At 47.0% G+C, this 27,843-nt stretch overlaps 2 protein-coding genes across 2 annotated transcripts in view; one reads left to right on the forward strand and one right to left on the reverse strand.

Annotated features, from left to right (window-relative positions):
• Positions 1-87: 87 nt before the first annotated feature.
• On the reverse strand, positions 88-4,244 carry LOC122370340 (cilia- and flagella-associated protein 99-like). The gene is made up of 7 exons (XM_043345843.1): positions 3,569-4,244; positions 3,201-3,393; positions 2,812-2,953; positions 2,445-2,497; positions 2,030-2,170; positions 1,455-1,609; positions 88-517 (listed from the first exon to the last, which is right to left on the reverse strand). The coding sequence occupies exons 1-7, from the start codon at positions 3,985-3,987 to the stop codon at positions 178-180; spliced, it is 1,443 nt and encodes a 480-aa protein (XP_043201778.1). The 5' UTR covers positions 3,988-4,244; the 3' UTR covers positions 88-177.
• Positions 4,245-4,828: 584 nt separating this feature from the next.
• LOC122370342 (dedicator of cytokinesis protein 4-like) overlaps positions 4,829-27,843 on the forward strand; it is a gene marked incomplete at its 3' end in the record, with an annotated part of 40,552 nt that continues 17,537 nt past the window's right edge. Inside the window, exon 1 of the mRNA XM_043345845.1 lies at positions 4,829-5,016. Within this exon, the coding sequence (XP_043201780.1) occupies positions 4,977-5,016 (40 nt within the window). The remainder of the gene's footprint in view (positions 5,017-27,843) is intronic.

Raw genomic sequence — 27,843 nt, forward strand, 5'->3', positions numbered from 1 at the left:
GTGCTCATGCTTCCGACTAGGGTAACAATAATGACATAAAACTAGACAGACGTTAAAACTAGTCCACGTAAACCGGGAAACGTTTACTAGCATCACAGTAGATTATATTTCGATGTTTTTTCAGCTTGTACCGTTTCCGCCGATCCGTTGCAGTGCTTATAGCCCACAATTGCCCATCTATCTGGCGACACACCCATAGGACTGCGAGGTGCCGGTGGTGACCCCCTGGGAGCTGGCACCCAGCCGCACACAACTGTCACTCTTTGTCCGCCTTTGATACACCGCCTCCTCCTCCGCCCGCGTGCGACCCACTCCCGGCGGCGCGCTTCGCACAACTGCCGCTGGAGGCGCTGCTGTTGGCACCACCAGGTGTCGCTGCGGTCGCAGACCGGCTCGCCGCTCGGCAGCTTTCCTCAGCCGCTCTCCTCGCTTCATCTCGAGCTCGCTCTGAAGCTGGTGGAGCCGCTCGGAGGAGACTGGAGGCGGCCTCCTGGCTGACCGCTCACGTTGCTGCTGCCTAAGGACACAGGCGGGAACTTTAGCGGTACGACAGAATTGATCGACGTAGTACTCTGGTTAGGAGGAACGAATGCCTACACCGAGATAGTACGTAAACACATAACAAGAGACGGTCGTTATTCACCGTTCCGTGCTTCTATCCTCAGGATACTGAAATCCTTCTCCTCCACGCCGCAACCCCCCTCCGGACTGGACAGGCAACTTTAGCTCATGCGGGCTGCTCCCTTGGAGCGGCACCGCTGCTCCCGAGGGAGCGCACCCCGTAGCCGGGTGCAGTGAGTGCCTTGGGGCTGGGTGGCCTGTCCTCTGGACGGGCTCAGCCCCGGCGACTCACTAGGGTGCCTGCCCAGACCAATGTCTCCCCCTATATCCTATCATCCTTCCGGCTCTGAAATGGTCTCATTGGACCGAAAGGGCCTAACCCAACAAATTCTTCATTCTTTAACGGTCGTTATTGAGATTCATTAGAGCCTAGAGGGTCGGAGCTTTATATTTTGTCTGGCTGGAGTCAGAGGAAGAGGTGCTCTGGCTCCTCGGAGTCTATAGAGCTCGGAGCTGGGGCTTAGAGCGGAACCACGAAAAAATGAAAGAAGGTGCGAAAGGTAGGGAGTTATGACTTATCAAGAGGAAATGAGAGATTTACTCTTTTATTGGAACTCGAAGTTTCAAAAATATGTACGTACTTCTTCGACTGATATCTCCAAATCCCAATACCTAGCCGATTGCCACCTGCTGACGAAGTAATGTAATCGATTTTAAAAGCTCCGACCCGAAGCGGTTCCTTGTGGAGTAAAGACAGTAATATAATAGTTATAGCTAACGCTGATGAACAATTATTTCCGTGCCTCTCACATATTTTTCGGGGCAGGACAAAGCTAGAAATTATCGTATTGAATGAATACTACTAAATAAACATTTGACGCTGAGACCGGTACCGTTCAAGTGCTTGCGTTTCGTGGAATCTTGCTAAAATCTCTTCAGCCAATTCCATCTGCTGCTCTTGTTCCTTTTTCTTTTTGAGAATCATCTGGTTCTTTTCTCGAAGTTCTGCCGTTCGTCTCATGTTTAGGAGGGCAAGTCGTTCTCTGAGCTGAAACGAATCACATTCTCATTTATTCCACGAATAGACATATACCGCATTATAATGAATTTTATTCTTATAGATAGACCGAAGAACATCGAAATACTATGACACCGTGCAAACGCAAAAACGATTACGTTAGGTCAGAGGTAATTACGTCTTGATTACGTCAGGCTAGAGGTCACACGAACGCAATCGTGTTTGGTTTTGCACGTCCTAGTTAGTTTGATAACTGTCATTAGCATAAACTGGATTTCGGTAGTGCACCAATTATCAGAGCATAGGTATTCTACAAAAGAGGGAAATTTCACGCGTCAACATGCGAATAGTGACGTCTTCTGATTTATGCCGGAGCCCTTCATCATATCTGTCACCAGCCTCAGCGCATCATCAATGACTCTAAGTTCTTACGTCGAGCCCCCTATTTACCTCGACGATGGACATTTCGTCGAGCAGTCCGTGGCCGGCCGTTTCGGTGAGGTCCAGCTCCTTGAAGCGGGGCAGCGGCGTGGTCTCCAGCTGACGGATCTCCTGAATCAGCTGCGCCCGCTGCTGACGCTCCTCTTCCCTCTGGAAGGGGAACAGCACGTGCAGTTTACAGATCGAACACAGGGAGGGACTGAAAGGGTCAGCTAGCCAGAGGCAAGAGGACGCGTCTGAGTGGATTTAGTGGATGTTACCCAGCCTCTTTTACGAGCAAATTATCTGTAATGTGTTCAAAATCACACTCGCATCTGAAACCAATTACTCTGGATCATAACGTTTAGTTCAGCGTCCTCCCTTCCGTACCATATTCTAGTCTTATCGATTACAAACGTTAGTTTCGTTCGACGCATTTCCTCACCTGTTGCTGAGCCTCTCGGACAAGTGAAAGCGTCTCCTCCCCAAACTGGCGAGCTGGAAACAAATGCGGAACGCGATAATACATCGTACAACTTTTTACGGCATTATGTGTGCATCACGCAACCAATGATACAAAACCATGTAAACTATTGTTTAGATACAAATAAAAACCTTCGCCGTCCGTCTCACCAGACCATCCCATCAAACCGTCTGTCCCACCAGACTGTCCCACATAACCGTCTGTCCCATCAGACTGTGTGTCCCACCAGACCTTCTGTCCCAACTAAACCGTCTCGACCTTCTGTTCCACCAGTCTGACGACAGAGCGTCTGTCCCACCATACTGTCCCCCTTCACCACGCGACTGACCGTCAGTGACCTTCTGCTGGGTGACCGCGCTGACCGCCTCCCTGGCCCTCTCCCGTAGTGCCACCACGGTCCTCCGCACGTGCTCTGCCAGAGTCTGCTCCTGGGCCCTCAGCTCAGCCAGAACGGTGCGCAGGTTTCGCTTCTGAAACGGCATAAAAGGGATGACATTGAAACATAGCTGATTGATGATATGTTCCAGAAAGTCTGCATAAAATGCAACCATCGATGCAATGCGCGAATGAAAGTGCTCGCTTGATCGAGAAGTAGCTCTTGACACAGTTTGCGCTTAGTTTTCACTTTTATATAGGTTGCCTGCATTGTTGGCTGTTGCCTACGTTGCCTGCACAAAACACATAAACCGCTTGCAAAATAGCTTCGAAAAATCTTACCTCCTGCAGCGCTTTATCTCCCAGTTTCTTTTTATGTTCCAGCGCCTTTTCCTTGGAGGCTATGGAGTTCTCAAGAGTGAGCAGTGCCAGCATGCGCCTTTCCGCCCTGTCGTGGGCCTCCTTTTCCTCCAGCTCGACAGCCTTCTTGTTCACAACCTCTTCTGTGACGGGCACAAACTCCAGCGCCGACAGTCTGCGGTGATGACGACGGGACGGTCAGGACATGAGCTCTCGACGGAGCGGGGCCTGCAAGCACCGCTGCGCGGCGCGAGCAGCACATGTCTACGGGTTTCAGGTGGACAGGCCTGAGGGTTAGATATTTATCTGCCTGATATATGGAAGGGGAGGGGCGGTGACGGTGGGCTTACCTTTTCAGTTCCTCCTCCTGTTCGACCCGGCACCTGGCCAGCTCGCGGAAGATCTGGGCGGCGGTGCGTTTGGCCGGTTTCTTGGGCGGCGGCGGCGGCGGCGGCTCGGCTGGCGGCTCCTGGGGCGGCGGCACCAGGTCGATGCCGGGACTCGAGTCCCTGCTCACGGAGCCGTCCGGTGGCTCGGTGCCGGGGCCCGGCCGCGCCGTCGCCCTCATGCCGGCGGCGATGGCCGCGTCGGTCGGTCCACGCCGGTCGCCGGCGCCGATGCCCGCCTCCAGCAGCTTCATGTGCAGCTTCTGAACGGTGGTGATCCGCTGCGGCGGTCGGATGGATGCCTTGGTGCTGTTGGCCGCGTTCGAGGCGCCTCCTTTTCCCTTCTTCCCCTTGGCGCTGGTGGCATTTGTGCGCTCACTCATGTTTGATGTCTAGTGCCTACTGGTCGGCCCACTTTATTGCTACGAACAAATCAGATATAATTATCACGTTGAACGATTACACATTTTTATCATGGTCGGATTCGTCTAGCTTTTGGGCAACTACTGCTTTTTTTTACAAAGCCATGCGGGCAAAATCAAAGGCAAAATAAAAACGGCAAAAATGTTTCTCAGAACGTCTCGAAATTTGCTAAACGCTTAAAACTTGAAAGTAGCAAAGCCTATTCCACGTGCAAAACAGCTTTTGATGAGCCCTTATAAGGCTTTTGCACTGCCCAGATGCTTTTTTTTTTAGCAGCCACAAAACTTATTGCTGTTGCCGTTTGCGATGTTTTTTTTAGACGAAATACCTAAAAAAAAAACTAAAATGCTCTAAGTTTTGCAACCTTTATCATACCAATCCTTTCACCTCTAAAGACGTGTACCCAAGTAAAAAGTGCCCAAGGAAAAAAAGCGCTAGAAACTTTTGGAACTTTTGACTGCATTAATAAGGTCTTGGCGCTGCACGTTGAAAATAAACCTGTGGAGTATTGTAATTTCAAACATCCCTGATCTCCACTTGTGTTATTTAGCATGACATGCACCCTGCACAAATCCCCATAACGGCGTCACCCAGAGCTCAGGTAACCCAGCTCCGGCATTCGCTCAGATCACGAAGGGCTCACGAGCCGGGCGCATTCACGAGCAGTGGCGTGCCGGCCGGAGACTGCAACGCCGTCACATCCGCTGTGCAGCTAGCACCGGACGGCGCCTGCGCGGTCGGTCGGCCGAGCGGCGGCTCCAAGCAGTCAGCCGCCAGTCGAGAGCGGAACGGGGACGAGTGTGGTGCGTGTCGATCCCGGGCAGTGGCGGCGCGGCGCGCACGAGACGAGGCACGTGATACGCGAGCGTTGGTAGTGTGAAGGTTCACCCGGTGACGACTGGCGTGTGTAGTGATATGGTGTGAGAGTGATAACGAGAGACGAGGAACGATGACGTGGAAACGCCGCGAAGGAGACAGGCTAGCAGTCGGTACGTATGAAACTTACGTCTGCGATAATTTTTATGCTTTGTCTCTGACTGATGTGCAATGCCTGCTTTCGTTTAGTATGAGCGGATAGTTATCGACCATGTTTCATTTTTTTAACGCAATGGTTCGGTTATTTCGTGATTTCATGGGATACGTCTCCGACTCGGCTAATGAAGATGCAATGTAATGCACGTGGTGCATTGTGCATAAGTATTTGTTTATGCACCCTTGTGACCCTGGTATGCCGGAGGTGCCTCCCAACTCGCGCCATTTATCCGCCGCATTGGCGCCATTCCTCTGGTGCTGGCTACAGGAAGCTCAGATCAGCGCGATGCTTACCATCGATCCAGGCCGGATACAGCCCCTTACGGGCATCCGGCCGGCCAGACCGGCATATATAGGAGGCGGCTTGCAGAAACGACCATCAATTCATGTATCGGCCATCTGCCGATGCAGTAAAGGTTAAACATGTAAAAAGCTGTTTTTTTTTTTTTTTTTTTTTTTAACGATGTATTCAGCTTATGACATCGTTTCACACGGAAAGATAAGAAGAGAAACAACAGAATAAACTGATCGCCTGTTGACTCCCAGCATCCTACACACTTTTACAATCCTTTTTAGCTAGACCGGTCAAATGCTTCAACCAACGCTGCCCACTTCTTTTCATGGTCACGTAATTTTTCCCTTTTAAGCGCTATGTGTTTTTCCGTGATCATATCCCTTTTCAATATAGTTAATAAAATGTCAACAGAAAGTAGGTATTTGCCAGCAATCATCGTTTTGCCTACGATGATGATATGATTAATAGCCAGCAATTCATCATTTCCTAGAATTATCATTTTTAAGTTAAAAAAAGACATGTTTTGAACTAAGCCTACGTTCCTCAGATATGTTTCAACGTCCTTCCAAAATGCTCTGATCAATGGACAAAACCAGAATCTGTGCATTATAGTATCGATACATTGCGTACATCTGTCACATCTATACGATACGGTTATGCCCATTTGGTAAAGTAAACGTTTTGTTGCCACAATTTTCGTTAAAATTTTGTATTGTAGTGTTCGATATTTAACCGAAATTAGTCTAAGATTTGCTTCATATACTTTCAACCAGTCAATCTGTCCCATCTCTTGCTCCCAACCCAACTCCCAACTATTTTTACTTCCCTTGAATTTATGATGTAGAAGTGTGTTATAAATATACTTACTGCCTTTTTTCTGACTAATGATCGCTTGAACATTTGGGTGAATAATAGGATATGCTTCCTTTACTTTGCCTTGTCTGGTTTTCCATTCAACAGGCAGACTATGTACCAGACCTAGATAATCTATTATTGTCCCTTTCAGATCATAAGTAGCTTTTGCTTCCTCAAAGGACATTATTTCTCCATTGTCCCTTAATAGGTCATTGATGTAAACTATTCCTTTTTGCCTCCATGCTTTTATTTCATAGTTTCTAAATTTTGTATGATTTGAAAACCACACGGAATGTCGATTAACATCTTCTATGTCCACCATGATGCTCTGATCAAATTTTGCCATTGCTCGTACAACATCTGTCCAAAATTTATTGGACATATTTCTTCCCATTTCCAATAATGAATCTGCATTGCGCTCCCAGATAAACTGGAATCGTGCTATTTCTTGCCTAAACAACTTGCACCAGTCATGATTACCCATGATTTCTCTCCTCGCCCATGTAACTTTCAGGGCGGTATCGTACGTGTCAACATCTACCATATTACACCCTCCCTTTAAATGATCTCTATAAATACTACTTCTTTTCAACCGATCAACTTTTCCGTTCCAAATGAACTGGAATAATGTCGCTTTCAACTTTTTCATAAACTCCTCTGGCGGACTGGGGAGTGATGTAAGTATATGTGTCAAAATCGGTAGTAACAACGTCTTGATGATTATGATTTTACCACCCAGCGACAAATTGCGTCTATTCCAGCTGGCAATAATTGCACTAATTCTCGTTAGCTTGCTGCCATAGTTCTCTTCCACTGATTGAGTCTCGTCATTAGCAAAAATGATTCCCAGAACCTGAAGTTTCTTTGTCCATCTTAAAGCCAAATCTGAACAAATTGGCTCTCTTGTTTCTGCATCTTTACCTACCCAAAACGCCTGGGTCTTCTTAATATTAGGTTTTAATCCAGAGTATTTAGCGAAGATTCCTAAGTCTTCGAATAAAACCCTACAACTATTCACGCTACCATCTAAATAGCACATCACATCGTCCGCGTAAGCAGACATCTTGATTTCCAAATCACCTACTCTGACTCCAGAAATATTTCTGTTTTGTTTAATTCTTTGAAGCAATGCGTTCATTACAATCACAAAAATATATGGGCTAAGAGGGTCTCCTTGTCTACATGATCTTCCTAACTTGATCCGTTTTGATATATGTCCATTATAAACAATCAATGAGGCAGCCTCTGAAGAAAGCGTATCGAACCACCGAATACAAAATGCAGGGAAGTTTAACTTCTTCAACATTATGCGAATGAAGTCCCAGTTAACTGAATTAAAGGCATCCTGAATGTCCAAGCTAAGAAATAAAGCACTTCTCTCTGTACTATTTAAATGATGAATAAGGTCATATGTAAGTCTAGTGTTGTCACCAATAAATCTACCCTGTATAAAACCCGTTTGTTCATGACCAATAACATCTGGTAAGACCTTCTTTATTCTATTTGCTACTGCAGATGCAACTATCTTATAGCTCGAATTTAGTAACGTTATCGGCCGATATGATTTTATCTCATCTTTAGGCTTCAGAGGTTTTGGAATGAGTGTTACAATTCCCTCAGTTAAAGACGTTGGTAGCCTACCATTTTCATAGCTTTCCATTACCATTCTATGGAAAAAAAGTTTTAAGTCTTTCCAAAATAGCTTATAAAATTCTGCTGGAAATCCATCTGTTCCCGGCGCCTTATTATTCGACATTCCTTTTAAGGAATCGGTAAGGTCCTGAAGCGTCACCGGTCTATTCAATTCCTTAAACTGTATTTGTGAGAGCTGTTCCATATGTAGATCATCTACAAATTTCTCCGCCTCTGTGCAATCAATGGGCTGTTCAGTAAATAACTCAGAAAAATGTTGAACTAATATATCCATTATTTCTGTTTGTTTTGTTCTCCGTTCATTATTTGCATCACACAGGCAAGCAATGTTTTTATTAACATAATTTCTTTTTTCTAACCCCAAGAAGTATGCTGTCGATTTCTCGCCTTCCTCGTACCAGCGAGCCCTGCTTCGTGTCACAATACCCTCCATTTTTATTTTCCTAAGGCCCTCTAATTTTTCCCTACAGACTGATAGTCTTGACTGTACTTCGTCGGACGTCTCGCCTTCTTCATGATCTCCCAATCTTTGAATTTCCTTAATTACTTTGAACTCTTCTTCTACTAACTTCCTACGTCTATGAATTGAATAGGAAATCGTTTCAGTACGCATGTTCAGAATCAGAGCTTCCCAAAATGCACTCCAGCTGATCATCACCTCAACTTCTGTTGGTTTTTCTCTGACAAAAGTAACTGAATAAACTGGAAGAGCATAAATTAAAATCGTGTCCCTTATTGTCTTTTCTATTAATTGTACATATTCTCGATCCATTAGCAAAGATGTGTTCATTTTATAGAACCCTTTCCCCCTCTTTTGCTCTGTCAGGTTCAGTTCCATTGTAATTATAGAATGATCGCTTCGATAACCTGGAATGATATCAACATCTGTTACCATTGGCATGAGGGATTCTGACGTAAGAAAGTAGTCTAATCTTGCACACTTTCTAACAGGATTGCCTACTCTCCAAGTAAACTTCTGCCTTTCGCCCTTAATTTCTCTGTAAATGTCGATCAAATCACTACGATTCATGATGTTTTTTACTGCATCAGTGGCTTTTTTATTATGCTGTTGGGAATAATTAAGGGCATCTATCGAAAAATTTAAAGTGATATTTAAATCTCCACCCCAAATAAATGGCACGTCTTTCTCTCCTTTCATTTTTTCGCATATATCCCACACGTTAATAAAAAAATGGGGATCATCTATATTTGGGCCATATGTATTCACTAATATAACTTCAAGCTGATCATTAATCACCACACTTGCAATGATATAATTTCCGAATTCATCAATGCGTATGTCGTTGTATTTCAAATCCACTGCCCTCGATAAAATTGCCACCCCTCTCGAATTCTGTGAAAACCCTGCTATTTTTGCGTCTCCGCCCCACATATTTCGGAAGTAATTTTGCATTTCTGGTTTGCAATGTATATCTTGTAAAAGACATATGTTGAAATCACTCTGGCGTAGGTAATTCAAAACATCTCTTCTTTTTCTCAAACGTTCCCAATCCCCTACAGTTAAAGGAACATATTTTTACTTCACCCATCCGACTTTAAATATAAATCCTTGTGACCATGAAAACAAGTGAGCTGTTACTGTCCGTAGCTGGGATCTCCCATTTCTCTCTGCCTGTTCTTGATGCATATGTACACCACACATCCAATCAATAACACTGCACGAAACAAGGCATGCAATTCCGCACCAGAAGTGCCATAAACAATTTGCACACGGTTTGAATAACACGACACAAACATAGCCAATATCTAAACTTAATGCCTCCCAGAACAAAATAACCCAGAAGCCTACAATCGCATCTCCGGGTAGGAGAGCCTTTCCTCCGCTTCGGCGAAGTCCCTTTCCCGCATTCCCGTATGACCCCCCACCTGATGTTTTACCCCCTACCGGCAGAACGCCTCCCAGCTGACCCATTTTTCTTGACATACCTACTCTAACCTTTAATCACATTTGCTATGCTTTGCAGATACAGATACAAATTGGCGGATGTCCCCCCCAAAACGCCGACGGACGCCGCCCGCAGGTACCTGATTCTCGGCGGGACGCTCTTCCTCCCTCAAGACGTGGCTCGTCTGGTCCGTGCGTGGTTCAACGGAAACGGACCGCCGCCCATGTAAAAAGCTGTTAGAGAAACATAAAGTATATATCACAACTTGCCTACTGCACCGTCACTATCATTTTTATGGTAATAAAAATATGTTATTTACCAGATTATGGTCATCAACTATAGCGCCAGTTTTCCGCCATGCAACATGCTGGATCGCAGACTGACAGCATTGCAAAACTCAGTTCCAGCTGTCGTGAGATAGCCCGCGCCCCGCTGGGCTATTTAGCCATACGCGCCCTGCAGGGGGGGGGGGGGGCTGTGTAACTTCCGAACCGATGGTCGTAGAAAGACGGAGAAAACGGCAATCGAAAGCTCTCTAAAAGGCGGATCTTAAGAACCCAAATTTGTTGCTTAAGTAGGTCAGAGGTCAGGTCAAGGTCAGGTCAAGGGTACAAAATGCAAATTTCTACAGTATCGGCCTTGCACCGTAGTTGCCGAAGAATGGACTGAGATTGATTGCCCAAAACGTGTTCTTGGACTACCAAGACAATATTCGTTGAATACACTGTCATTCAAAGGTCAAGGTCAAGGTCAGGTCAGGTCAGGTCAGGTCACCAAAAACAAAATATAGAAAAGGGCATGTGCGACACATGTTTTATGGGTCATTTTACTCATAGAATTCAATAGGCACACTCAATAAGTGATATGGACCACCTCTGGATGAATTTCAGGTCGAGATCAGGTCAAGGTCAGGTCAAGTGAGGTCAAATTTCGAAGTTGGTTGTTAACCCGCGACCTGGTGGGGGGGGGGGCTATTTTTTGCCCCCCCCTCCAGACTTTTCGATATATCTCCAGAACCGCTGCGCCGATCGTCACCAAACTTTCAGTACCCTCCCGGACATCAATTTTACACATTGTGACCAAAATTTTTTCCAAAAGCTATGATAGGTTGGCCGGAAATGACGTCAGAGTGACGTCATGTTCTGCCGTTTTCGACCCAAAAAAGGGTTTCGCGGGAAGAGCTGTCAGGCCTATAGCTTTGCAAATACAGAAAAATGTTTAGGACATAAAAGCTGTAGAATTGACAGGGCTACAAAACTGCTATCTCGGAATTTTGAATTTTTTAATTTTGACCCCCAAAAATCAAAAAATAGATTTTTGGGATATAATAGTCAAAAAATCCAAAAAGTTTTTTGAATTTCGCAAAAACCGGAACATATGTGATAGTCCTTACCGCCTTCCATCCACATACCAAATTTTAGATTGATACCTCTTTTTTTGGCGAAGTTATAGCGAAAAAACTGTTCAAAATTGATGACGTCAAATTTTCAAACTCAATTTTTAGCAATTCTAGACCTCGTAGTGCAAAACAAAGACCACCATTAGACTCCCCGTGACGAGCTGCATCGAATCGATACCCTTTTTATGCAAAAATATCAACTTTGAAATTTGACCTTTTTTTGACCTGACCTTGACCTGACCTCCACCAGAAAGTGACCTAAACCGTACCTGATGGTCTTATAACCAACACCATTGGGTTGGAAATGAAAAACTGGCCATAAAACATGCATCGCACAACCTTAGTAAAGTTGGGTTCATGTGGTGACCCTTGGTGACCTTTGGTGACCTGACCTGTGACCTGACCTGGTATGACCAGTGACCTCTAATAGCAACATATGTACTAGACAACTGACGTCTTATCGCTGATTTTCGACAAAATGCGTTTTACTCGGTGTTATAGCGCTTTCCCTAGAAGCCCCGTGAACGGTGAAACATTTTATCTTTGACCTGACCTGTGACGTCATCGGTGACCCCGAGGTCAATAAAATTTGGTTTCCCTCGACAAATTTGACAGGGCTATCGAACGCCGTTTGAATTTTGCGGATCCGTCCAGTAGTTTCGGAGATACGAGGGGGGGGGGGGGCAAAAAATAGCCCCCCCCCAGCTCGCGCTATAAACAGACCCCACCAGGGCGCGGGTTAAGGCCTAAAAGGTGTCTAGCTGATGCAGTTTTTCACGGCGAATCGAATGGTGCTATTTTTGTTCCCGTACGAGGTCTAGAAATTCCAAAAAAGTCATTTTTCAAAAATTTTGTTTGTCGTGACGTCATAAAATTTTGAATAACTCCTACATTTTTGAACCGATTCTTCTAAAAATTTGTATGTATGTGCAAATAGACCACTTCTCTGACATATATTCCGGTTTTTTCGATACACTCAAAATTTTGGATTTTATAATTATTTTTTTAAAAGTCAGTTTTTTGAGAAAAAAATTGGGCCAAAATCCAAATTTTTTTAAAAACCGAGATAGGTTTTTGATAGACAAAGTAGAATCACTTATAACCTTTTTTTTGTTACGTCTTAATTCGTTCAAAAATGAAGATGTTAGCGGCGTTTGAAATTTTGCCGTTTTTGAGGCGAAAATGGCGAACATGACGTCACTAAAACGTCAATTTCTCCAAATTTTTCTGACGGATTTCACTCAAATTTTCAGGGAACGTGTCAAATTGATGTATGATAAGGTAGTGAAAGTTTGATGTCGCTGGCGTATCGCGTTTAGAAGTTATTGGCGAAAAACGGGAGGGGGGGGCAGATTCTGCCCCCCCCCCCCAGCGGGGCGCGGGATAGCTTAGGCTCTCCCGATAATGAATTTTATTCCCGGCCATGACAGTCTCGATGTATCATCTCATCTGGGATCCTGTTGCAAAGCCGCGGTACACGACTGAAAACTGCCACTTCATCTCCCGGGCTAACTGTAACGTTCACCCGTTATCATGACGACCATCCAATGTTCAATGGTCTCTATGACAACTGGTGATCTTTGGCTGCACGATAAACGGCATCCGTCGTTGCTTGGTTTACTTTTACCTCTGTAATGGACCTCAGATAAGCCTCCGCGGTTGCTGAGTGCCCGTATTGTTTGGTATTGCAAAGGTCTAGCTTCATGAAATTAATATACCTAACTATGAGCAGAAAACTTTTCATAAATGTTGGTTGCGAGTGCACACTCCACTCTCCAACGTCTGTGACTCTGTCCGTCACTATCCGCTATCCGTCACCGTAGTCTGTATGTACATACTTGTCACTGTCCTTTGGCCACCCGTCACCGTCTGTCACTGTCTGTCACCGTCCATCACTGTCCAGTGGTCAACCGTCACCACCGCTCACTGGGCTGTCTGATGACGGCTCCCCGGCGGACAGTGACGCTGATGACGGCTCCCCGGCCGGCGGTGACGGCCCAGACGGCTCCCCGGCTGGCGTTGACGGCAATGACGCCGCTGCCGCCTGGCGCACATGTGCGCAGACCCCCGCTGAGCAATAACAAATAGCTCGCACACCACATACACACACATTCCGTCCTGCTCGCGGTGGCCGGTGCAGATGGTGGTATTAATAAATACACACCCGTGGCGGCCGATCGCGCCCGGCGCTGTGCGTGCCCGCTTTTTACCCCTGAGAAGTTCATTAGTCAGATGCTGTCCGCTCGCGTTGTGTGTGCGTGTCAAACAATGGAACGGCTCGCTGGTATGAGCGGGGTGAGATCGACAGAGCTGTGGCCGCGGGGCTTCGTCTGACCGAGAGCGGGGAGCTATCGGACCGGGAGCTAAACCGAGCCAATGGACAGGGAGCTAATGCGAGCTAACGAACCGGAAACTGAGGCGGACGCCCAAACGTACTAATAAATGTCTTCGAAAACTATTTAAGTGTAACAACATAGATTAGCAGACAATTGTAATTACGGTGATGTGTGGTAAATCTCAGAAGATTATGTATTGGGAGGATGACCGACTCGTGCGTGGCCGATGCATGGTGTGTCGTTTCGGGAACTAGCGACCCGCGGCCGGGCGCCGCGGAGACGTGCCCGCCATAGGGTTTTGGGGCTATTTTTTACGTTTCGGTCTGAATCGTGAAAAGTACTGGTCGTAGCAAATATGTTCCCTGGTTTCTGAATTTTCAGCCCACGTGGAATGCGATAGGACAATAATCATTTTCGTACAGACAAAACTGTGCCCGCGTTTTTTGGTCAAAGTAAAAATGTTCAGCAGCTTTTAACACGTGGGCCGCCGCAAAACAGGGTACACCGGAGGACTTAAGATTCAATATCTCCTAAGCTATCATAGATAACAAATATGTTCCCTGGATCTATGTAGATAATACTTTAGAGAACACTTCAGGCCAAAAATTGTTTCTCGACAACTTACACCCAGCCCGCGTTTTTGGCTTAAATGCAATGCAACACGGCAGCCGACCTTTAGGGCTCAGTTAGCGAGTTTATTTTTTAGCGAGCACTTCGAGCATTTCAGCGCTCGATGAAATGACATATTTTTTCAACGCAGTCGTTTCTTCATTTGCATCTAAACGCGACCTATATGATAATATGACGGTATCGTCACACTAGAAGGTGTAATTCAGCGTAATTTATAGGGCTAATTCTCGGCGCACAGCAGCAGACGGACACCGACTGACCCACCATCTAAAGGCAGTTTGGCGAAGCAGTATCATGAATCACAGCCGCGAGATGTCCCTAGCGTAGAACACCGTCTGTTTGTCCAGTTTAAATACGTGCTGTTTGCCCTCTGTCAACCCCTGAGTCACGGGGCTGGGGTCGCGGATGAATGGGCGACCGCCCGCCGCGCGGGGAGGGGGCTGCTCCCCTGACCCGAACCGCCACGGCGTGGGGACGGTCCCGCGCTCGCGTGCCTCATGTCGCCGCCTCACACCGGTCAATTACGCTGGTTTTGAGGAACCGCCCATATTGTGGTGGTCGGTGATCCAACGCAGACCATGCAAGAACCTAGGTATTTTGTTCAATTGCTGTCAGCCACTGAGGGGGTGTAACCCGTGTCAGCTGGCTCAGACCCATGATATCCCCATACCGAAAGCGAAGTTCCAAAGAGCAATAGGTATGTCTATAGTAGGTATTATTGATGTTTAATTCGAGAATGTATGCATGTAAGCACCAGCACATGATGTGTTAAACTACTCCAACTGTACAACTTTGCCCTCTCAGCTCGAGGAATAATCTTTTCTTTTTACTTTAAAGACAGATTTTTAGTGACTTAACACTCGCACTTACCTATAGCGGGGTCGAACGGACAGCCCCCTCTATACGTTAGACGCTGGCAAACACGAATACGGGCGAGGGTTAAAACGAAGGAGAAATATTATTACGAGCGAACGGACCGCGCAAGCGAAGCGAAATCTTTTTAGCCCTCGCCCTGACAGGGGGGGGGGATCGATTCGACCCCCCTAAGGTTTTTTGAAGATAGCGTAAAAAGCGCCGCCAAATTTGGCACAGCCTTTGGGGCAACCTTTTTACATATGACCTAACAATTTCAGGTCCGGGTGACCTTGGGTCAGGTCCAGTGTCTCATTTTAAAGACTTTTTGGTGGCAAATCACACCTAATGGGGAAAATATTTTCATCCCAAAAATATGAATCACTGACTTAACTTCATCTCTGAAAAAAGCTTCATGTATTCGAACAACCAGTTTACATGTCACTTGACAGTTAATGCACCCACATCCTTTTGTTTCACACCCTGTCAAGATTCTGACATGAAATCCTGGTTTATCAGTTGGCATACAAATTGGCATTACACCATTTTGCAAATATACTTCGGCTATTTAGTTCCTTTTTCTCATCCTATAATTTTTTTTCTTCATCGGCACACCCAACCGAAATCCAATTTTAGAACACTGGTCAGGTCACCTGGTCAAAAAAATCGGTACAAGGTCATGGTCAAACTTCAATTTTCTTTTTGTACCTGTCCAACTCACAGTTTTGGACCGATTTCCTTCAAACTTTAAGGATGAGCTAAATTCACCGAGTTGTATAACATATAGTTCGGGTTTTTTGGTGTCACTGACCTGAGGTCAGTTAGAGGTCATTACGTCGTAATGTTTAGCCTATGGGAAAATACCTACTAAATTCGGAAAATACTGGAGACATCCGCTTCGTTCTATCACTTTTGTGCTTTGAAACCACAGTACTTAGCAGCAGCTCACTTGGTGCTTCTTTGTCTGGTGTACTTATCCATGAGTCACGTCAAATGAGGTCAACTGAGGTCAAATGACGTTTTTGCCAATAACTTGGCACACAATAACGCTAGAGCTTAACCCATTTATGCCCAGGAATATTGACCATCATGAAAATCGATGAAATCAAGATATGTTACGCTTCTACCAGGGCCTTGCATGGAATCGAAAATAATTTTTGCCGGCAGCAACAGTTTTTCGAGAAAAACGTAAAAAACGTGCGTTGCGAAATCGCAACGAAGGGCACTCCGGGCGCCATCAGCGTTGCGAAAACGCAACGACGGGCACATCAGACGGACATAAAGTACACTAAACCGCCGTATATGCTAGTTTGTTTTAACATATATTTCATCAACTGTTGAAAAATATTGCTTGAGAATGCGGAACCCACATCCCTCATGCTTTATTACCCGCCTAAGAGCCTCAATGAGGGAGCATAACTTAAGGGTTCGCGAACGGGGAGATGGCAACAAACGGTCATTATCAACAACAATTGTCCATCTAAAGTGCCTAGTGGTCGGCACGTACCCTGGGCGGTGCTTTCTTTTTGGAAGCTAGACAGAGCCATTAGCCCATTACCCTCTCATATGAGAACCCCAAACTGAAAACAATTTAACCGAGGATTGGGAGTCAACCAGTGCCTCACCTAAGCGCCTATTCGCAATACCATTGTTAACCACCCTCCTAGGAATAAAGACAAATTCAAATGCAGGGTAGTCGTGCACACTGCACACTCTTATCAAAAAATGAACCTATCCGGCTTTCACACATTACCTGCGTAAGGCGTAGAGCGTCATAACAACTCGGCTTAAAGTGTCTCCCAGGACCCATTTTATCACTTTTACACCTAATCCAAAATTTTAATTGTCCCACTCTCAGCGACCTTCACACTTGTAACCTCTTTCTCGAGACAATGCCAGGGCAGACTGGTGATTCGACGCAGTTCACACTTTCCAAGTGTTTCGTCAATCCGTCCTTTCCATCTTCAGGATAGTAGAATCCTTCTCCATGCCTCAACCTTTGTTTCGAGCTGGACGGGCAACTAGGTATATCGCATTCGAGCAGCTCTCATAGGCCTCCTTTATGGGCCTCCTGACAGGTATGGTTGCGGTTGGTGGCAGGCCGTAGCCAGGCGAAGTCAGCGAGGGGACCGGCCGTGCGCGGCTTTGTGCGCACGTTAAACTTTGGACTCTAAATTCTGCCATAGAATCGGAATTGCGCGATCGGAGGGTAGAGGGCAGGGTCATCGCAACAAGCTTCGCTTAGCGGTGGCTCTGTCCTTGTGAATCCTTCCCATCAAAAGGTTCGGACTAAATTTATAAAAAAAAAAAAAAAATAGGAGCACAGGTCTGTAGCCGGATACAGAAAGTGCTTGGGAAGGGGCTCAGCCATGAAAGTGCTGGTTCATGGGTGGCCTGGATGGATGGGCTCAGCCTCGACGATTCACCATGCCCGCTCAGACCAATGTTTTCCCTAATTCCAATAATGCTTCTAGCTCTAAAATGGTCTGATTAGACAAAAGGCCTACCCCCAGTAAACAAACAAGCAATGCTTCACATCAACCACCTTATCAATCCGTGCAAACCATGAATTCTAAAAATAAATTTTTATTTTCCAGACGCCCTCATCACTCCTGCCGAAGGGGTCTGTTGCCCCCCCCCCCCCCCGAGGGGGCATATCCCACAGTTGCCGCTTCTGGGAGTTATCTTTTCTAACGTAAGGGCCAGCGGATTGCATCCAGAGAATGACAATGCCTATCTGTCGTCTGATACCAGACTACGTCCCCATTATTTAGTACAAAGTAGATCCAATTTTCAAAGTACCTCGCTATCTCTCAGCTCCGTTAGCATCGCCGACCGTTTGATGCAGGTCCTTTTCCTACCATGCGATTTTCAGATGCTCGAAAACCCATTGCTCGAATAGCCCGTTAATCTGCGAGAAAAAGAGCTGAGTGTTTGATAGCTGTTTAAGTGAGTTAACGTGAAACGTGTCGCAACATTCACGTGCAAATGCACCTTGCACTTTACATACCTACACGTCCCTCACGACTACAAAACGAGAGAGAGAGAGAGAGAGAGAGAGAGAGAGAGAGAGAGAGAGAGAGAGAGAGAGAGAGAGAGAGAGAGAGAGAGAGAGAGAGAGAGAGCATAGACCCGGGAACAGGGGGGGCAGCGGGGGCGCTTGCCCCCCCAACTTGAGAGCCGAGGGGGCGGCGCCCCCTCAACATTGAGGCAGCGAGAAAAGATCTTTCCTCCCTTTTCCGGACTTTTTTCCTTCTTGTTTCCTTTATACATCTACGCATCAACACATGGCATTTTCCTTGCCATCTGAATGGTTTCTGCTGATACAGTAGGCATCGATTTGACAACATCTGCTATTGACTATTGTCATCCCGCTTTGATTTGGGCCTGATCGTGGCCATAAGTTTGGCAGGCCAGATTTTATACTGCACCAGCTTGAGTCAACTTTGAGAAATACATAACGTACAAGGTGGTAAAATCGTTGCTATTATAGGTATAACACAGTTTACCCGCTCCGGATGTGATGGAGGGGTGTGGGGCAATGAGTGCACTGACGTGGCGCTCTCGGAGGGCCGGTATGGGGTTAAAGCTCAGCGACACTAAGGGCTTGTGTGGTGCCTTCGGTTATCGGTAGCACCCTCAGAATCACCGGCGTAGGGCCCTCAGAGCCGCCGGTAAGGGGCCTTTAGAGGCACTGGTGTGGGGCCGCCATGCAGGTGCCGGTGTGGACGCTCAGAGGTGCTAGTGTGATTCTCTCAGAGGCGCCGATGAGGGTCCTTACAGGCGTTGCTGTGGATCCTCATAGACGCTGGTGTGGGGCCGTTACAGACGGGTGTGGGGCCTTTAGTGCTGCTGACGCGAACTCTCTACAAGCCGGCAGGGAGTCTCAGTGACCGGCAAGGGGACCTTACGCCGGCAGAAGTCCTGTGGGGTCCTTAGAGACCGGCCCTCATATAGGCGCCGACGAGGGCCCCACAGTTGCCGTTATGGGGCCCTCAGAAAATTAAGTGTGGGACCATCACCGGCGGGAAATGCCCCTAGAACTGGCACCTCATAGGCCGGTAAGACCTCTCAGAGGCCAGTAACGGGCCTTTGGAGATCGATCACCGAGGTGTCCTTAAAAGCCGCAAGAGGCCCTCAGACGCCGGCGTCGGACCCTTATGGAGATCTTAGTGTGGCTATTTAGGGCCCATGAGGTGCTCTGACGAGCCCCATGGGGCCCTTCTGAGTAGAAATATGGCCATCGTTAACCCACAGCGGTCAAATGGCGCCGCAGGGCCCCTCGGACCCGAGGGTCCCCTTTATCCCGATGGTTTAGTGTCCCCTTAGACCCCTAGCTACGCCACTGTTTCATATGCATCATGTCAGGTATTTTAGGCTCGCCCCCCCAACTTGAAAATCGTTCCCGGGCCCCTGAGAGAGAGAGAGAGAGAGAGAGAGAGAGAGAGAGAGAGAGGGGGAAGGAGAGAGTTGGGGGAGCGTGGAAGAGAGGGAGGAAGATTGGGGAGAGAAGGAAAGAACCCACAACGTATCTCAAGTGAAGTCTATTTGATGTTCCTATACTTCCGCTGCCCTGCCAATTTGCCCCTCGTTGCGTTTTCGCAACACCCCTGTCTTTCCGATGTGCCCAACGTTGCGTTACCGCAACACGACTGTAGTCATATTTGAAAATAGTCACAAACCCTATTTGCAGCATAATTTGTTAATAAAATGTATATTCTAGCTATTGTAGGGACTCTACAGAATATGTTCACACATTATTCATTACGATATAATTAATCACTTAATCTACATATTTTGGTTTTCGTGACGTCATCACTGACGGGACCTTCGACTTCCCTCTGGGAGCTCTGGAGGATAAGTTACCGGCCGCACAGACTTGTAACTGCGTAGCATCATGCGCGGGTCCATGCTAAACGCGCTGAAACTTGTCTCATCGGTGAGACGCCATTATACACTTCTCAAGATTTGATCACATCGGCGCTTGCTTGTGTTGCGAAAACGCAACGAAGGGCGTAAATGGGTTAAAAATGGTGTCATTGTGTTCCTGGTGATCAGCTGAATCGAATGATATGCGATATGATGTTATTTGGTTAACTTGAACTTGATTAATTAATTAAAGTTTACTTAAAAATTAAGAAAAGCTTCGAGTACACTTAAGCAAGCAAAAAAGTATATCATTCGACGCGCCTTGACGTGCTGAGTTCACTGGTGCCTTTTTCTTCTCTAGCTTAAAGGAAATAGTTCACATTTTAACATGGGTTTTGAACTGGAATAGCAGTTCCGTAGCTTGGGCTGAGACGAGCATAAATCAGGAGCTTTTACAGCCCAACGATCACCCTAGGCAAAGATATTCTATTTCTCGTCCCGAAAAATGTGTCTTGCATTGAGGATGTGTGCCTTGCATATATTCGCATCCAGTATGAAACGAGCATGGGTCCCGAAAATTCTTCAGAAACTAGAAAAATTATCTACGAGAACTCTAGAGAAATTCGCTCCAGTGAGGCGCTCCAGTAACAAAAGCACGAGCAGATCGCCCAAATGCCGGTGGCCGCGATAATTTCTCTAGTTTCTAAGAATTTTCGGGATCCATGCTCTTTTCATACTGGATCGCGTGTGCCTTACAGAAACTGAAAAGTTCTTCCTATATCAAAAATATAGAAAATAATCTTTTGCTGTAAAAAGGTTTTATTTTCTTTGCTGATCATTTTGAACATAAAAAATCACAAATCCATTGCAAAAAAAATAATTTCGTGAAAGTGAACTATTTCCTTTAATTAGATCAAAAGTTGTAAGCAGGGATGCGGAGCCGTGGAAATTTCAAACGGCTCCGGCTCCGGCTCCGGCTCCGGAGAAAAAAATCGGCTCCGGCTACGGCTCCGGCTCCGGGTGAAATGTTATGGCGGCTCCGGCTCCGGCTCCGGCTCCGAGTAAAATGGCCCGGCTCCGGCGGCTCCGGCTCCGGCGGCTCCGGCTCCGACTCAGTACATCCCCTATGCAATCAATTAAATACGGGTGGAAGAAAAATTGGATTGGTTATACGCGTTACCTACTCTTGCCATGACCGGCTCACCGCGTCCCCGCGCAAACGCACCTCGGAGAGAACTGGCAGAACAAAGGACTAGGAAGCGATGGCATTGGAAACGCAGTCGCCGCGAATCGGAGTTCACCACTGAACCATCGTAAGCTGACACCCATCTCGGCTGCATTGGGGGGTGGGGGGTGGGGGGTGGGGGGGGGGGGGGGGGGTGGGAAGAGACGTTGCTGGGAGTCGCAGTCCACTGCACTGGCTTCAAAACAATGGCCGTCACCTGATGACCGGTCCTCATGTTCTGGGGATGCAGTAGACGTGAGGGGGGGGGGGGGGAGGAGCAGACAGGAAGTTGATTGCGCACTGTGGGATACTGGGGATATTCGGCTTTTTCATTCACTTGATGGCCCATGACGTACTATTGGTCTCAAGATAAGGGCTCAGGCGACCTGTAGTTTTGATGCGGTGAATACCCTTACCCTCGCCACAACTCGGGCCGAGTGCACCCCTCCTCCCAGCCAGCGTCACCCCCACTCGCATTGTGGCGAGGGTGAGGGTATTCACCGCATCAAAACTACAGGTCGCCTGGGCACTTATATTGAGACCAATAGTACGATATGTTTTACTGTCTTGTACTGTCAAACCGAGCTAGGTCAATTATTTTTTTTCCTCTTCAAAAAATAAAAAGGAGCCGGAGTCGCCCCCTTTGTTGGCGGCTCCGGCTCCGGCTCCGGCTCCGGGCTATATTGTTTCACGGCTCCGGCTCCGGCTCCGGCTCCGGGCAAAATATGCCGGCTCCGGCGGCTCCGGCTCCGACTCCGGCTCCGGCTCCGCATCCCTGGTTGTAAGTGAAAAACGTTTGACCTGTTTTTAGCGAAATTTTTACATTTATACCCCCAAACCCCCCTAAATATTGACCTAGAGCATCCAAATTTGCACAGGGGCGAGAACTCCAGAGGGCCCACCTACCTACCAAACTTGGTGTTTCTAGGTGCCGTAGGAGCCAATCGCGAGGGGGGGTCGCATCGACCCCTCCTGCCAGGCCGTGTTATGAAAAATGCCCTGCCAGGACGAGGGTTAAGAAACGGAAAGATTACATAACGTTTACATATAGCGGCATATACATATAGCGGCATATAGCGGCATTTACATATAGCGGCATGGCCCAGCCTGTAACGCTTTTGAGAGGCATATATTTCGGGCCTCAGTGACCGTTGCAGTGGTTGGGCTGATCGACCTGCCGCTCTTTTTGTCGGGAAGCCTATTTCTTCTACCTCGTAATTCATTGCTCTAACCCTCGCCCATGTAGGGGGGGTTGGTGCACCCCCCCCCCCTGAGGTTTTTCTTAGCTACACGCCGAACCGTTTCAGATAGCCTGCTCAAATTTTCAGTACCTTCTGGGGCATCTTTTGCGCAACTTTTGGTATTTTTTTTTTGTCAAGGTCATGTCAGGTCACGGAGTTATGACGTCATAAAGGAAACAACCTCCGGCCACATTTACGCTAAATTGGAGATTGCTTCACATTGGTATAAATGCCGACTGACCTGACACGCTGATGGATTGTTTTAGAATCACAACTGGCTGATTTGACATTGGCACAATGTCCGTTGACATTTTGAAGGTTATTTAAGGTCAAGGTAAGGTCAGTGACCTCGGTTGACCTGTAATGACTTCTTGCACTTGTATGCCTTTTCGGGGTATTTTGATGCCCTGAATTCGAATTTGCTATCCATTTCAGGCATCGTCGGTTGTTTCTTATAGTCATTTTGGGTCAGGGTCAGGTCAGTGACGTCACACGCCTGACGTGACCCAATGCACAAATGACCTTGCAGACTTCCGATGCTCCCAACGCATCATTTTTAGAGTTATGACATCGAAATGCACACCAAACGATACAGAATTAATCAAGGATCACGATAGTGAAGGTTTCAAGTCGATATCTGTTACCGTTTTGCCGCAATCGGCGCGGAAATCTGAAAAGTTAGATTTTTCCGAAAATTTGACCTTTGACCGGTCATAAGTAGGTCAAATGTTGACCTAGGATCAAAAAATATACCACCAATCGCGAGATCTCGTTGAGATCAATCCGTTGGTCTTTTCCGCTAAGCTCTACGACGCTCCGTTTTCAAACGCCAGGGGGGTCGCACCAACCCCCCCCCCCCCCCCTGCATGGGCGAAGGTGGCAAAACACCGTTTACGGGCGAGGGTTAAAGGGACCCTCCCACCTTCAAAAAAAGTTAATGAATTGGCATGAAAGTGATATCCCTTGGTTCAGAAAGAGCGAAAACGAATATCTACCAAATTTCACTGAAAAATATTCACTGGTTTTCAAGATATTAGGCTTTTACTTTTGTTTACTTTTTGGCTTTTTGGGATCTCCCCTGTTACTAGCGACTTTATTTGGAAGCAATAATTTGGCAGCCTTAAAGTGCGGCAAACGTTGCGCGCAAAGCAGCGTATACCACCACGTGTTAACGATGGTTTTAGTCTAAGATTTAAAAATCGTTAGATCTCCGCTGACGTCACAAATTCTAAGGGGGCATTCCAATGCATTAGCCCCTTAGAATCCGAAAACTGCAAGTTTGAAATTCCATATCTTCGAATTAAAGCATTTTTCGATGTTGTGAGTGCCCAAACCGGTATTTGCAGGCCATGGCCACCAATTTGGCTATCTCAACTCAAAACTACGTTAACCCGCGCCGTGCTGGGGGGGGGGCGTTTTTACGCCCCCCCCCCTCAGGTTTTTCGCGAATATCTCAAAAACTGCGGCGCGCAGCGCCGCCGTTTTTGGTACACGTGTTCCTACATCATTTCCGCACATGTTGTGAAAATTTCAGACCTAGGCCGTTCAAGGTCAGGTCACCAGGTCACGTCAAGTGACCTTACCTCAGAAAAAGTTCAAAGGCTCGCTATAGCTACACCGACTGAACGATCACTTTGAAACTTTCAGCGATTGATATGAGTAACAGTATGTATAAAATGTATATCTCGGATTTTTGATATCTGTGACCTAAGGTCAGGTCAATTTTGCGACCTCTCCATTATAAGTCAATGGGAGAAAATTGAAATGCGCCTCTTTTGGACGAATATCGTTCAAAACGCTCTCAAACATCGGTTCATAGGTAAACATGACACACTGAATAGGAAAAATGCACCTGTGACCCCTCTGTGTGCCCCTGAGGTCATCTCAGGTCATGAACGGTCGCCAGCAGTTTTTTGGCTATAACTTTTGATAGAGACGTGCTAGAGCGGTGAAAACACGTCAGATGTGTTCAGCTCGACGATACGGATCGACTGATATGCAACATGACCCTTTTCGGTCAGGTCATGACCTTGACCTGAGGTCAAATTTTCAAAATGACCTTTCAAGGTCAACGAATAATTCATTCGACGCGTCTCGACGAGAGGAACACGATGCTGGCAAAAGTAATGTCATGGCGCTTATGAGTCAAAAGTTATTGACGAAAAAACGTTTTTCGTAAAAACGGCTATTTTTGGAGTTTTTGCCCTCTGGAGGCTAAACCGTTGACCTGAGGTCAAATCTGAGAACATTACTCAGAAAGGTCTGTAAAAGGGCTATCGAATGCGCTTTTCCGCGGCGCTGTAGCTCTATCGGTTCCCGAGATAGCCGTTGGCAGTTTCCAAAATGTTGAAATAGTCAACATTTTACCTTTGGTGACCTCTGGTGACCTGACCTTTGACCTGACCCAAAAAATGACCGAAGTGTTTTCGTCCTTATTTTTGACGCTCTTTCGATTGCCGCTTACCGCGTGTCGCTACGTGGCCCAGGAGCCGAGTTAGACGGGGGGGCGTGAAAACGCCCCCCCCCCCCCAGCACTCGGCGGAAAGTTCAGGCCACCAGCACGGCGCGGGTTAAGGTGGGAGTGTCCCTTTAATACATCTACATAGGTGATCGTCGTGGCACGCAGGAGCGGAGCTTCCTATTCAGTTGGTGGGGCAGCAGCGGCTGCCCCACCAATTTGTCATTTTGTCCCACCAATAAGTGTTTTGCCCCACCATGGCTGATTTGCAGGACTTTGTTGCTTTTAAAATCAATCATTGAGGAGCTTAAGAATGTCAGTGTTATGCAAAATTTTACATTGCGCCGGCTGGCCCACGCGCCGGTCTGGAGACGGCCATTAACTAGTCCGATATTGAGGGATGAGCGCGGCGCCCGCCCGGCTGTCGCTGCCGCTGCCGCTGGCGCTGGCGGGTGATCGGCTGCTGCAGCTGCCGCCGCTGCCGCCGGGGACCCGCCTGTTCGGTCCTTCCGCTTTACCTCTACTTTCAAACGCTCTTTTTTGTCATTATGTTCCATTCACTGCTATTTCGTTTTCATTGTGAGCTGCTCTTGTTTTTGCGTTCCGCGTATTTCGTTTTGTCGCGGTCACGTGTAAAATAAATTTAAAAAAAGATATGACTGGAATCATGGCGCAGTTATTTTGTTATTGTTTTGTTTGCTCTGCTATGGATTATTTAATGCATTTATACATTGTTTTAGAGCTCATAGCAGTGCTCTCGTCTTGGTTCAGGGTCCATACTTGCCAGTTGCCATTATTTGCGCGCCGTCGCCGCGTCCCGGCGACTCCGGGAGTCTGTGGTATTCGGCCGGCGGGCAACCCCATATACATTCCCAGGTCGGTAGCTAGTGCTGAGCGGCGGCCAGGCTGTTGTGATGTACGCGCCACGCCGCGTCGTGTCATCGTGTCACGTGGGATGTGTTCGTGTCGCTCGGCACACCGTGTATCCGGAAAATAAACACCGATAAAGCTAAAAAAAAATGTTACATTTGCAACCATTTAGGTCTTTCAAAAGTGTTACTTCAACAAAACAGCTTTCGCGAATTTTTCCCTCACGGTTTTTCGCGAAAATCTCGCGCAAAAAGCGGCCGATCGCGACGAAACTTTCAGTACCCTCGAGTTAAACAATTTTACACATACTCTTCAAATTTAATGACGCTGACCCCAATGACCTTTGACCTGTGACCTGATTCTCGAGACCATGTTCGATCGGAATCGCGAATTGGAGTATGTCAGCTCACATTATCCACGCAATTTCCAATATTTTTGTGGTGGGGGTTTCAAGGTCACGTGAAGGTCAGGTCAAGGTCATTGACCTCCGATGACCTTGCTTCACTTTTTCGAGTTTTACATGTTTCTAGGGTAGTTTCTGGAGCTGATTTCGAATTCCCATTTGAAGATTTATGAAGTAGTTTTGGTGCCCTCGTAACATGTTACGAAGCTGTCAGTGGTGGTCAACACGTGCTATGGATGGCCGGCAGGACTCCTACTGGTTGACCTGACCTGACCTGACCCGACCTGGCCTAAATACATTAAGACATCATAGGTATGTGATTAAAACTAACATGAACTACGAGTTCAGCACCCCGCAAAACCCCTTTTTCAACCTCACTTTACGAACTTCCAGCAATTCCCGATCTTCCCGATTTTTGGGTCATTGATCTGAACCAATGACATGAATAAGACCATAAAATTGGGTATCATCGGCTTACTCTCGTCGGCCGTCGCGGGCAACACGCTCGTTTTTTTTTTCTGCGAAGCTCAAACGGCAAGGAGGATCCAACGGACCCCCCCTCCCCCTATACGTTAGACGCTGGCAAACACGAATACGGGCGAGGGTTAAAACGAAGGAGAAATATTATTACGAGCGAACGGATCGCGCAAGCAAAGCGAAATCTTTTTAAGATAACGGAAAGATATCAGCACTTACATATAGCGGCCCAGCCCAGCCTGTAACGCTTTTGAGAGGCATATATTTCAGGCCTCAGTAGCCGTTGCAGTGGTTGGGCTGATCGATCTGCCGCCCTTTTTGTCGGGAAGCCTATTTCTTCTACCCCGTAATTCATTGCTCTTAATACATCTACATAGATGATCGTCGTGGCACGCAGGGGCGGAGCTTCCTGTACAGTTGGTGGGGCGGCAGCCCCACCAACTTGCCATTTTGCCCTACCAATAGGTGTTTGCCCCACCAACTTAAGCTGATTTGCAGGACTTTGTTGTTTTTTAAATCAATCATTGAGGAGCTTTGGAATGTCTGTGTTATGCAAAATGTTACATTTGCAACGGTTTAGGTTTTTCAAAAGTGCTACTTCAACAAAACAGCTTTCGCGTGACACGTGCCACCATGGGTGGAGCTTTTCCGGTGAAGTTGGTGGGGCAAAAAGGCATTAAACCTACACTGTCCGACTGTCAAGTTGAATAAAATGAACACTGAATCAATTCCTGTCACTGTAGTAGAGGTTTTTGCCAATGGGTCTACAGTGCAGGGATATTTTTATCTTGCACTCCTCTGAGAGCTAGAGCTTCGCGGAAAAAGCGAGCGTGCTTCCTGTGACGAGAGGAAGCCGATGCTACCCAATTTTAAGGTCCTAGGTCATCGATTGACCTTTCAGGTCAGGTCATAGACCCAGAAGTCGGGAAAATCGGGACCTGTTACTTAGAAAGTCGTTAAGTGTGGCTGCTATGGGGTTTTCCCGGGGTGCCGATCACGAATCTAGTGTTAGTTGTGATCACAGATGATGTCATTGAGGATTTAGACCAGGTCGGGTCAGGTCAGGTCAGGTCAACCAGTAGGGGTCGTAACGGGTATTCGTAATACGTGTCAACCGCCTCTGACAGCTTCGTAGCATGTTACGTAGGCACCAACACTGCTTCGTAAATGTTCAAATGGTTGCTAAAATTGAATTCAGCTCCAAAAACTAGCCTAGAAACATGTAAAACTCGAAAAAGTGGACCGAGGTCACCAAAGGTCAATGACCTGACCTAACCTTCGGCTTCAGATGACCTTGACATCCACCCAAATGCA

The sequence above is a fragment of the Amphibalanus amphitrite genome, unplaced genomic scaffold, assembly GCF_019059575.1.
Source record: "Amphibalanus amphitrite isolate SeventyFive unplaced genomic scaffold, NRLGWU_Aamphi_draft 001124F_arrow, whole genome shotgun sequence".
NCBI lineage: Eukaryota > Metazoa > Arthropoda > Thecostraca > Balanomorpha > Balanidae > Amphibalanus > Amphibalanus amphitrite.

Bases quoted from the DNA above. Each gene is read 5' to 3' on its own strand.
- LOC122370340 (XM_043345843.1), bottom strand. From the start codon at position 3,987: ATGAGTGAGCGCACAAATGCCACCAGCGCCAAGGGGAAGAAGGGAAAA. The intron at 2,498-2,811 runs GTCAGTCGCGTG...ATTTGTTTCCAG, and splicing joins CCAGCAGAAGGTCACTGACG to CTCGCCAGTTTGGGGAGGAG. The intron at 2,171-2,444 runs GTGAGGAAATGC...TTCCCCTTCCAG, and splicing joins TCCGAGAGGCTCAGCAACAG to AGGGAAGAGGAGCGTCAGCA.